Source organism: Alexandromys fortis, unplaced genomic scaffold (assembly GCF_014885135.2).
Source record: "Alexandromys fortis isolate MF-2015 unplaced genomic scaffold, M_Fortis_MF-2015_v1.1 scaffold_99, whole genome shotgun sequence".
NCBI classification, from domain to species: domain Eukaryota; kingdom Metazoa; phylum Chordata; class Mammalia; order Rodentia; family Cricetidae; genus Alexandromys; species Alexandromys fortis.
Window position 1 is genome coordinate 5,617,163 of NW_026067982.1, and position 12,278 is coordinate 5,629,440.

General features: G+C 41.8%; 2 protein-coding genes across 5 annotated transcripts in view; one reads left to right on the top strand and one right to left on the bottom strand.

The window, feature by feature from the left end:
• Positions 1–10,285, bottom strand: part of Cnot6 (CCR4-NOT transcription complex subunit 6) — a 54,652-nt gene extending 44,367 nt beyond the window's left edge. For all 4 annotated transcript variants that reach the window (XM_050158531.1, XM_050158529.1, XM_050158530.1 and 1 more), the window contains exon 1: positions 10,101–10,285. The gene's annotated coding sequence lies outside the window, so the exon portion shown is untranslated. The remainder of the gene's footprint in view (positions 1–10,100) is intronic.
• Positions 9,487–10,977, top strand: LOC126511457 (serine/arginine repetitive matrix protein 1-like). The gene is made up of 3 exons (XM_050158611.1): positions 9,487–9,557; positions 9,668–9,988; positions 10,279–10,977. The coding sequence occupies exons 1-3, from the start codon at positions 9,487–9,489 to the stop codon at positions 10,703–10,705; spliced, it is 819 nt and encodes a 272-aa protein (XP_050014568.1). The 3' UTR covers positions 10,706–10,977.
• The last annotated feature ends 1,301 nt before the right edge of the window (positions 10,978–12,278 follow it).

Here is a 12,278-nt window from a genome sequence, read left to right on the forward strand (position 1 = left end):
CTGAGATTCCATCTTACACCTGTAAGAATGGCCAACTATGTTTGTAACAACAGCATTATTTGCAATAGCCAGAACCTAGAAACAACCTAAATGCCCCTCAACAGAAGAATGGATAAAGAAAATGTGGTACATTTTACACAATGGAGTACTAAACGATGGAAAAAATAATAATAACACCTTGAAATCTGTGGACAAATGGGTAGATCTAGAAAACATTATATTGAGTAAGGTAACCTAGACCCAGAAAGACAAATATAATATGTATGCACTCATAAGTGGCTTTTACACATAAAGCAAAGAAAAACCAGCCTACAATTCACAATCCCAGAGAACCTAGACAACAAAGAGGACCCTAAGAGAGACATGGATCTAATCTACACGGGAAGTAGATAAAACAAGATCTTCTGAGTAAATTGGGAGGGCGGGGATCATGGAAGACGGTAGAAGGAGAATGGGGAAGAAAGGAGGAGAGCAGAGAAAAATATATAGCTCAATAAAAACAGTAATTTAAAAAGAGAGAGAAAGAAAAGCTTATCTAGCTATCCTTTCAGAAATGAAGGCATTCAGAGTAATCAAACCTCAGCTAAAGGAAAGCACTACTTTACAAAAGAATGACAACTATCAGAGCCTGATTTTGTGGCTAGTAAAGAGATGGTTCAAAGTTTAAGATCCCCGTCTCTTCTTTCAGAGGACCAGGGCTCAATTCCCAGTACCCTGATGGTGGCTCACAACTGTCTGTAACTCCTGTTGCAGCAAATTTAACGGCCCCTTCTGGCCTCTTGAGGCCACCAGACACACAAGTGGTGCAGACATATATTAAGGCAAAACATCCATACATATTAAATTAAATAGCCAAGGTAACATAGAAAACCCTGCTTCGGATAGACAAAACAGCTAATAAATCAAATGAAAGAATTAAAAGTCAATTCTATAATGTACAAGATATAGCAATTTTATAACTCTTAATGAACACTATTTAGGCAAGGAATATAAGCTAGGTTAAAACCATTAGCACTAAAAAGAATGCTAAGATAATAACACAACGGGCTACTTTTAGAGCATAAACTAGAAAAATGTTCAGCAGAGAAATAAACTGTTACCCACTTCCTTGTCAATCATAACAGCAGAGAACTAGGCTTCAGGTGACGTAATGTGATAAACTATGAATGTTTACCTTGATTGAAAAGAAAGGATTTGGCCAGATGATACCTCAAGAGCAATAAGTTTTATTTTTTCCCTGTGGCACAGAAATAAATTTTTACAAAAGTCCAAAAACAATTTGATACAGATAAACTACGCTTTCTTAAGTGAAAGTTCTATATACAACCATCCATTCATGAAATATCTGCTGAGAATTTTTAGTGTCAAGCAGAGTCAGGTACTAGAAATGAAAAATAAATGAGAAAGCTTTAACCCACAAAAAAAAAGAAGAAAAGAAAAGCAATATAATCATACTCTAGCCATTTATTTTTATTGCTTTATTTCTTCTAGATGATATGAATGAGTGGCCTATAAACCACTCAATCATTCTTCCTACAGCTGAGTTCTATCTAATTATACTACATTAAAGAGCCATCCTTCATCACACATACTTCTGACTCTAAAATGGCAAAGCTTAACTAGAGTTAACTTCTGATCCTATGTGAGCTTTAAACTAAGAATCTATGGCACCTCCTCTACTCCTTTTTCTGATCTGTTGGAATGGAAATGTAGCTCTATGGTAGAGTACCTACTTAGCATACGCAAAGCTATGGATTCTACCTTGTGCACTGAAAAAAAAACTAAATTTCTTTATCTTATAAAAAATAAACTCAAATTCCACAAGTTATCATTCAGAATCCCCACCCACCCCCCGTTTGTGGTGGTGGTGGTGGTTTTTTGAGACTAGATTTCTCTGTGTAGCCCTGGCTGTCCTCCAACTCAGAGATCGGCCTGTCTTTGCCTCTTAAGTGCTGGGATTAAAGATGTATGCTACCCTATCTTTCCCACTTCTGTCCCAATACTTTTTTTTAAACTTTTTGACAGAGCCAGCAAACAAAATAACATGCTTCAGATATGCTCTACTTTTACCTCCAAAATATTAGTTCTGTCATCTGCACACTGAAACTCTAGGCTATTATCTTTAAGGCTAACTGGTGGACCACAAACTGTTTTCCCACAACATATAAGCATGAATACACTCACCAAACAAGATTAGACAAAACAATAATAAAGTTCTGTTGAATGTCCTTCAAAAAACATTCCTAAAGATTCGTTTTCATTTTATGTGTATACAAAAGTGCCTACAGAGAAAAGGAGGTGCTGGATCCCCTCAAACTGGAGCTATAGGTAGTTGTGAGCTACTATATGGATGCTAGGAACCAAACCCTAGTCCTCTCTAAGAACAGCAAGTGCTCTCCAGCCCTATATGTTTGTAGGCAGATTCTCACTATATAGCCCTAGCTGGCCTGGACCTTCAATATGCAGACCAGATTGCCTTGAGCTCTCAGAAATCCATTTGACTCTGCCTCCCAAATGCTGAGATTAAAGAAGTCCACCACAATGAACAGTCTCAATATTTATTCATCTTCCAAAGACCATCCGGAAATTAATAGTGTTATAAGACAATAGAATACAATAACTCATGTTTTCAATAATCCTATACTAAATGTACTACATATAGCCTTTTATCTAACAGTAGGAAGAGAACGCAATAGTAGTTTACAAATTTCAATATAGATGAACAGAATTGAGTCCTAAACTATACTTTCAATGGGAGAAGTAGGGAAATAGTAATTTTTATGGGAGACAGTAACAGTGCTGCGGAACGGAACCTAAGTCTTGTGCATGCTATGCAAGCACTCTACCACTGAACTATATAACCAACCCAAAACACTGATAGTGCAAAATAGAAATAAATTACTGTTTATCAAAAGAAAACTTCCCACTTTTCATTATTACAAAAAGTCACCAAGACACTACTCTGAAGCTATAAACCCTACAACCCAAATTAATTTCTTTTGGAATATAATACAAAGAGATAATTCATTCATAGGTACATATAAGAATTTTTAGGTAAAAATGAAGACTAATTTGTTGTACTGTTCCTCCTAAGACACATATACAATTTTAAAATGTCACAAAAATGCAAGAATTTGGCAAATACTATTTTTTAAGATGGAAATAACATGGAATTCTGCATTAAAATTATGGCATGACACCAGGCCTACCACATGCCTTAAACTATTTATCTTGTCCACAGGCCATGCCTGCTAGACCAGATTGGTACCTAACCCAATCGTCAGAGAGAAGGATTCCTCTAGCAGATGTTGAGACCCATACCCAAATAATAGGTGGAACTCAGGGAACTCAGGAGAAGAGGGTGAGGAAGGATTGTAGGAGCCAGTGGGGTTTAGGACACCAAGAGAACATGGCTCACAAATCAATTAAGCAGGGCTCATAGGGGGCTAACAGAGACTGAAGCAGCAACCACGGAGACTGCATGGGTCTGCACTAGGTCCTCTGCATACATGCTGTGTTTGTTTAGCTTGGGCTTTTTGTGGAACTCCTGCAAGTGGAGTTATCTGACTCTTTTGCCTACTCTTAGAACCCATTTCCTCCTCCTGGGCTGCCTCATCCAACCTTGATACGAGGGTATGCCTAGTCTTATTGCATCTTGTTATGCCATGCTCAGTTAATGTCTCTAGATGGCCTGCTCTTTTCTGAGAAGCAGTGGACCCCAGGGGAGAAGGGAGGTGAGGGATGGGGGAGACAACTGAGAGCAGTGGAGGGAGGAAAGGCTGCAGTTGTATGAGAGTAAAAAAAGAAAAAAACATTTACCTTGTTTTAATATATATTAGTTGTATTCTATAAATTAAGATGATGTCTTAGAAGACAGTCCTGACTTACTTTATAACCTCAACTTAGTTATGCACTTTTACTCTCACTTTAAACCTAAATCACCTAGATTCTCAAAGTCATCATACTGCCCCATGTAGTGCTGAAAGCCTATATCCCCAGCACTAGAGAGGTATAGGCAAAAGAACCAGGAAGCTGAGACAGCCTTGGGAGAAAAAAAAAGTATCACATTTGTTCTTTCTGGGCAAATTTCCATCACATACTTAACAGAAAAGAAACCTCATGCAGGAGTTGTACTCAGTGGAACACTAAAAGTTTTCTAAGACAAAAGTATTTCAGACTCCAATTCTAACAAATTTCTCATCAATTCTGCCTTAAGCCCTTCAGCTCTTATCTGAGTCATTTGTACAGCCTCAGATTTATTTCTTTGGTCTACTCTCCTCCTACCTTCATCCATTCTAGGTATCATCTTTGGTGACTGCCCCCAAACAACATTTTATTTGACTCTCACTGAACCTGAGACAAAATCTTTCCAGTAAAGTTAATTTCTGAACCACAGCTCACTGCTTATCTATCACTAAGTCTAGTACTTTCAAAATTATTATAGAGTATGCTAGCTTTTCTTCTATCCTCTATGCTGATGCTAATATCCTCTCATTAAGACCTAAATGAACTCTCTAATCCCAATATCCTGACCCCTTTCATCCAATCTCCCTATTTTTACTACCTACTACCTAAGTATGTCACACGCAACATATCTCCACCCCAAATTAGTGGGTTCCCACCATATACAGGAAGATGTTCTAACACTAAGAAAAGCAGCCTAGGCTGTTACTGGCTTCTACTCCTAGCTCTTATTCTGGCAACCTATGCTGCATAGTCCAAGTTGTGGACACGCTGATGCTTTCTCTGAAATACCCTATTCAACCTGATCACCCTTACTCATCTTCTAACTGCAGCCCAAAGATCTCTGAAGTAACTCCTTCCAAGTTCCCAGGCAAAATTAGATATGTGTCTTCCTAAGGACACACAAACTGTTTTAATTATCATATAACCTCATACATTTATTTTCATTTTTCTTTCTCTCTGCACTAGTAAAAACCCACTTTGAAATGAATAATACTACTTTCAAATATTTAACACTTATTTGGAGAAATGTGAATTTATTCCAACATGACTGACTTAATACTGAACAATCTGAGCATACTGCAAATTTCTCGCTTGTTTATGTGCTATTTTATCTGTTGAATAAAAACAAAAAAAAAAAAACCCCACTAGACAAAGACTGAAAACTGCCCCAGGTAAAACTGAGCTGTAAAAAATATGCAAGACTAACTAGCAAGTCGGCTCCTCCCTGTGTTTATACCACACCTATTCTTTCTGGTGTCACAGCTTTTCAGGCTTTAGGTAACTCTCCTAGCAATTCAGAGTAACTTACAAGCAGCAATTCTGTGGATGTACAGCCACTCAAACAAACCAGGTGGCTTTTAAATACCAGTTATTATAATATTTATCTAGTTCTTAATCATTTAACATGAAAAAAAAGCTACCATTGTAGTCCGACTTTCCTTTGGGCCACCAGCAACAACACGGAGACTTATTATGAAAGCTCAGTTTAGCTTAGGCTTTTCCCCAACTAGCTCTTATAACTTAAGTTAACCTGCTTTTATTAATCTATGTTGTGCTTTATGGCTTGGTTACTTCTACTCTGTACTGTATGTCCAACTTCTTCAGGGTCTTGCTGGTGTCTCTCCCTGAGTCTAGATTCATCCTGAGTTCCTCTCTCTGCCTATTTTCTCCTGTCTAGCTATTGGTCATTTAGCTCTTTATTAAACTAATCACAATGACACAATCTTCACAGAGTGTAAACAAATATTCTGCAATATTTCCCTTTTGTCTAAATAAAATGGAAAGGGTTTTAATTCTAACACAGTAAAACTATATACAGTAACAATCATCATGTAAGAATTACATTCATAATGTCCAGTCCATTTGTATTTTGCAAATTCAGAGAAACTATTCCATTAGGCTATCCTCTCTTGATGAGTCCAAAATTTGTACCTAATTTATTACTTTCTATTATGACTAAGGAAACCTGTAACTATAACTATCCAGTCTTCAACCCCATCAAAGATCTAAGAAGAATAAATATTACCTGGGTAAAGAGGAAGTGCAGAGCAAGCAACTTCTAAAACTAAGAATCAAAAGAGACATTTGGCTACCTGAACAGTCACCCCAGGGTTCCTCTGCAACGCTGGGGTACCCATCTTCAGCCTGCAAGCCTAAAATATCTGACAGACTCTTCTATGATGCAGGAATTTTGAAGAACTGTCTCACCTTGTCATAGCAAAGTATGGCAGTTGCCTGTTTGTCCAAATTTGGACAGCATACTGTCAGTAGTCTAGGCAAGTGCAGTTTCTTTGCCCGGTGGCTAACTTTGCCACAAATGAAAGCAAACTCCATATAGAGGTTTCTTTTTTAAAGTGGACTGGTGCTATCAGAAACAGACATGTCTCACTGTTATAAAAAGCCTTGTTATTAAAAAAAATCTTAAATGTCATATTCTGTAGGTCTCTCAAGAATTTAAAGACCACCTGCCTATCTAAAATATGTTTGACCTTAAAAACATATCTAACATGACTACAAATTTGATGACTAACTGCTAACCTGCATTTCTTAATTATCCTAAATAGTTTGTAATAAAGCTTTTAAGAACTAGAACTATACATTATATTTTTAAATGAGCTGTAGAGTACAATACCTTAAACAAGAGTAGAAACATATATATAGCATAACAAAAATAACCTTAAATTTCTATTAATATATAAAAATTCATACCAATGTAAAATATGAGATTAATAGTTGCTTTTAGTTTAAAAGTAGATTCAATAATCTACCCTTTTATCCTATCATTCCTATACCAGTCTTACCATGTTCCTGTTTTTTTAATGTTTTGGGTTTTATACCTCAATTCCACTTCCTCCCAAGTTCTGTGATTTCCATACAAAACCTGTAACAACAGCTTTATTAAGAGTTCTATAACTGGGCAATGGTGGCACATATCTTAAAGCCCAGCACTCAGAAGGCAGAGGCAGGTGGGTCTCTGAGTTCAAGGCCAGCCTGGAAACTCTCTAGAATAACCAAACCAAACCCCCCCCCCCAAAAAAAAACTCTAAAGCTTCAGTCTCAATATTCTACTTTCAGGAATTTTAAGAAAAACTCTTGTCTTTCCCCAAAAAATTCACAAATACTTATTATATCCTAACAACAGCTTGATTGTTTTGATTTTCCAGTTGAGCACAGGGTTGTCTGTTTCCATTTAAGTTCTCTAGTCTGCCTGAGCCTCCAAGAAGCAAAGTTGACAAACCTGAAGTTTCCTATGTACCATTTTAGGGCTTTCACAATTTTGACTATTTTTTAACGTTTTCCAAACCACTGCCATTCTGGTTTTACAAGGCCTTTTATTGTAGAGCAATTGAGCAGTCTTCAAGCCCATTACAAAAGAAGCCATAGACACCACATCTAAGTCAAAAAACACACTTAGTTACTAATTCAGTATTATTTCAAGTATGATTTGAATTTTACTTGCAGCCTCTATTCCCCACACTGATGCCCAGTGACCTTTAAATCACTCTGTCCCTAGCTTAAAAAAAATTAGACCCTCCTTGGCTACAGGAGAAAGGAACAAACTTTTAGCTTAGCAAGCACTTTGTAAAGCTGCTCTCAAGTCACTCCACTGTTCAGTAACACCTTACCACTGGCCTTACCCTCAAACCTGATACCTGAGTACACTCACTGTTCCCTTTGTTTAGAATGATCCCCATCTCCAACCTGGCAAGCTTCTAGTCAGTGTTACTTTTTTTAAACTGGCACCACACCCTCAGTAAGTTTAATCATTCTTCTGTTCCTTGAAACACTTTGTGCACCCATTACTCCTACGCAGGACAGGAAGGCAGAAACTGAATTCGGTCACCTCTGAATTCTCATCATCTACCTCAGGACCATCATATGCTACTCCTTCATGTGCAGCTTAACAGAAAAATATAAATGGACAAAATAAAAGTAAAGCCCAGAGGGTAAAATGAAGGCAGCCTGAACCAGCCTCCATCTTAGATTCAAGTAATATTCTTTTCTTATTTAATTACTTATTCAAACACCAAACTCCATTGTATTCCACTGCTCAAATGCACATATGCTATGCATATATAGTCAGATTATACTTGGGTTTAGTCAGCACTTAACTTACAAGTAGTGTTTATTAATCATATTTCAATGTAACATGGCTACATCCATAGCCTGATAATGGGTACAATTAAGGAGAAATGTAAATCAAAAAAAAATTTTGCAGAAGCTAGAAGGTTTCAAAAAATTCAAACCAGATAAGTGAATATATATGGGCATTCTCAAAGTGACAGAAGATTTAAGCCAGAGCTTCCTAACCAGTGATCTTGCACATAGCAGAGGGCTGCAAATGTATTGAAGATACTGCGCTCTCACCACAAGGACCAAAGAACACAACTATAAGCTACCTCAAACATTTATTCCAGTATTACCTTCCTGGACTGCACTATAAGAAAAACTTAGTCAAAGAGCTGCACACCTTTAATCCTAGCCCTCCAGAGACAGACAGGAGGATTTCTAAGTGTCAGGACAGCAGGGACTTAGAGTCCTGACTTTTTTTTTTTTTAAGTTAACATGGATACAGTGGGATGTCGAAACATTAACCAAAAAACTAGTTAAAACTGCATGTATAGTATTTATTTATAGTCAGAACCAAGTTCTGTACTCCAACCTCTGTTCAATCAAAAACAAAACAAAACAAAAAAACCCTGGAAATTCCCAGCAACCAGACACATTTAAGTTACACAAGTACTGACTTCCAAGGAGATATCACCAGTCACACAAGAAAATGTCTTTTTGTCACATACTTTTTGTCCAGGTTAGCAAGCACCTTCCACCTAGTGAGAAACAGCCACAATGATCTATCTACCTTAAATAATAACTATTGGTTAAAACACTTCCTTCTCTAAAAACTAATACCTAACAACTATGTCACACTTAACATGTCTTCACGAACACACAAAGCCTGATGTTTATCCTCCTAACTAATATCTTGGTTGAATCACCGTATTCTTTCTAGGGTTCAGTTTCCTTGTGGCATCTTAAGAGAATTAAACTAGACCACAAGCTCCATGTAATTTTAACTCTAAAATTTATTCTAGAAAGCATCAAATTCAAAAGCAATTACAAACAGCAAACTATGCTTTCACAATCTTTTGACTAGCCTACAGAACTGTTGTGGAACGGTGGAGAAGGCTGGGCAAGTGTGGGAAGTGGTTCTATTACAGAGCGAATTAGTTTTCGCTTAATGTATAGTCCCGCTCTTCTCCCAAGGGAAAAATCCCAAACACAGGCAGTCTACCCAAAAAAAAAAAAGGTCTGCCTGAACTCAAATTCGGACTATTTCAACTCGGTAACAAGACGACGCTCGCAATTTGGTCACTTGCAGTTAAAAGCAAAGATTACAGTTGCTTCGGAACAGCCTCTAAAGATCATGTCAATAGAAAGAGTCAAAGGGGGGGGGGGTTACCAAAGAAAATAACCATTGTTGCTGAAATAAGAAAAGGCTAGGTTAGCTTTGGTTAAACCATGGACATTTTCTTCGAGGAATTAGTACGACAAGTCCTGATAATCTCGACATCTGAGAATGACTTCTTTGGGCACGTAATCCGCTCCACACTAACAAGAAATATCAGCCTTAAACTGACTTTCCAACACTCGGGGGGGGGGGAGAACGGTGAGCGCTAAGGCGCTAAGTTTGTCCACGGAGTGCCAAGTTCCACGCCGCCCAGAGCGCCACCCCACACGGCCACTTCACCAAAGTTGCCACCGATCTTCGTCCCGAGTCCCAGGACACCAGCTCGTCTCCGGGCGCGCGGGACCAGAACCGGGGTCCGAGAAGCTGGGGCTCACACCACCGCCCCTCCGGACGCCGTCGCCCTGCCGTCAATCAACACTCCCCCCCCCCCGCACCCGACCGAGCCCCCGGGACTCCGCGCGGGGGCGCGGCCCGAGTACCGACGGGATCGCGACTGCTGGGTGTCAAGGAGGGGGAGCGACAGACGTCACTCCGAGCACTACTAAGTTGTGTGTGAGTGCGCGCTCGGGGTCCCCAGGGCACGAGCCCCCCCACCCCCCGGGGGATGGGAGAGAGCGCAGGCAACAGAGCCTCGGCGGGACTCGGCTAAGCCGGCCGCGCTCACCTCTCGAGCCGCGCCGCCTTCCTCCGCCGCTGCCGCCGCCTCCTCCTCCCGGTGAGTGCAGCGGGGTCTGCCCTGTGAAACCACCATACCAGTCCCGCCCGCTGCTGCAGCGCCGCCGCCGCCGCCGCCGCCGCTCCTCAGCCGCCTCAGCCGCCGCTCTTTGTTTCCCCCTCCTCAGGCGCCGCTCCTCAGCCGCCCGCCTCGGTCGCCCGGACCCCACGAGCCGCCGCTACGCTCTGCCGCCCTCTCGGCCCCCGGCCTCGCCCTCTTCGCCGCGCCCGCCGCCGCCTTCGCCTCCGCGCCGTCGACGCCGCCGCCACCGACGCCGACGCCTCCTCTTCCGCGCCCCCCTCGTTTTCATTGAAAGCAAACAAGCATCATGGCGGCGGCCGCCGTCCCCCTCCCACCCCAGCCAGCGAGCGCCCCGCTCACCGCCGCCTCGCCAACATCCTGGCTTCCCATTGGCTGATACTGCTGGGCGCGACCATTTCGCGTCGGGCGGGGGTGGCTCTTCGCCGTTCTCCCCCGCGTCGCGGAGCAATGAGCCGGCCCAGCGCGCTCCTGCCCGCCCTCCCGTCCTCTCTTCCCGCTCTCTTTGCGCCTAGCCTTCTCCATGCCTCCAGTCTCCTCCTCTTCCTCCGCCTTTCAGCTACTCTATCTCGTTCACCTTTATCTCCACTTTTCCCTTGATTTTTTTCCTCCTCTTCATACACTTTTCTTTTCTTTGGCCTGTCAGTCACTTGGAAACACAGATAAGCTCTCACAGACTTTTAACCTACCCAGTATCTTGATCTGGCCAGAGAAAAAAACGTCCAATCTTGAATAGTTGACTAATTGTTCCTGCCCTAACTATGCAGAAAAAATTAATCAGCAGGCAGTTTTTGTTTGTTTTGTTTTTTTTTTATAGAATCCTAGTTTAAGCTAGGAACCAAAGCCACATTCAAAGGCTAACACAGTCTATCCTGGGCGAACTGTGGTTGCAGGTAAACCGGGGAAGAAATGGGCTGATTAATGATGTTTACGTCAGGGGATAATAGTTGACTGGTATTTGGGGCACAGGGATTAATCAGACTCCACCTTGTCTTGAGTCAGCGTGATGGCATATGGGCAAGAGTAACATCTTGACAAACAAAATACACTGCTGACGTACGGTATAGTGTGAAGGACAATAGCTGTCTCTACCTCGTGTCAAATCAGCCCAAAAGATGTGAGGCGAAACGGTTTTCAGGAACTAACAAGGAAGAAATGAACGCACGTCCCTCAAGGAAGTCTGGGAAATGGGTGGCTGTCGCCTGAGGCTGAGGAGAGCTGGGAGGGCCAAGCACTGAGGGACAAAAGCCCTTCCCAGAAGCAGATGTTCTGTTCAAGACAAACAGTTTGTGTTTGCTTGGCTCCTGCATTGCCTTGAGATGATCATTGCCTGCCCTTTGTCAGGATAGCAGTGCCAGCCTAGGCCTCTAGTGCTGTGGGACACTAGACAAAGTTAACGCAATGCTGGCACCCACCCATGAGGAGTTAGTAAGGACTGGTGCAGAGTAGCTACCTGAAGGTATTCCTCCATAACCTCCCAGCCCTGACCTACTCAAGTTGTTCACTGCCTGTCGTATACAAAGGGTACGAGGCTGAGGGGCCACTGATCCTGCTGGGCCATTCCCATTCCACTGCTGTGCCCTGGCAACCTGTGCTCCCGCCTAGAGATGGTTCCTGTTGTAATTCAGTTGCCCAAGGGGAACTGCCTGTTTGAGAGTGACTGTATGCCCCCAGAGGAGAAGAAGTCTGGTTGTGTAACAAAAGCCTTGGCTTCATTAAACAATAATTCTATTAGAGTTCATGAATCAGATGCTTAGCTAGACAGTTCTGCTGGTCTCACTTGTGGTCTTTCATGCCAATACCTCGCAAAGGTGGATGGATGTTAGATCCCTGGCATCTCCATGTTCCTTAATAAAGCTCCTTGTTCGGTGTTGGCAGTACTTCCTTTGTGGATGCTCTCCTCAGCTGAGGTCATCCTGGGTCACTAACAGGGCAACTCAGGGCTCCAAGAGGAAGAAATAGAGAAGGGCTCAGCTCTCCTAAAGTATGTCTCATCCACCAAGCAGTCATAAGCCCAGGGTGGGTTTAAAAGAGGACAGGAGCAAAGGAATATCTGTGTGCACACAGAGGGAGTGGTGGGCGTATTCA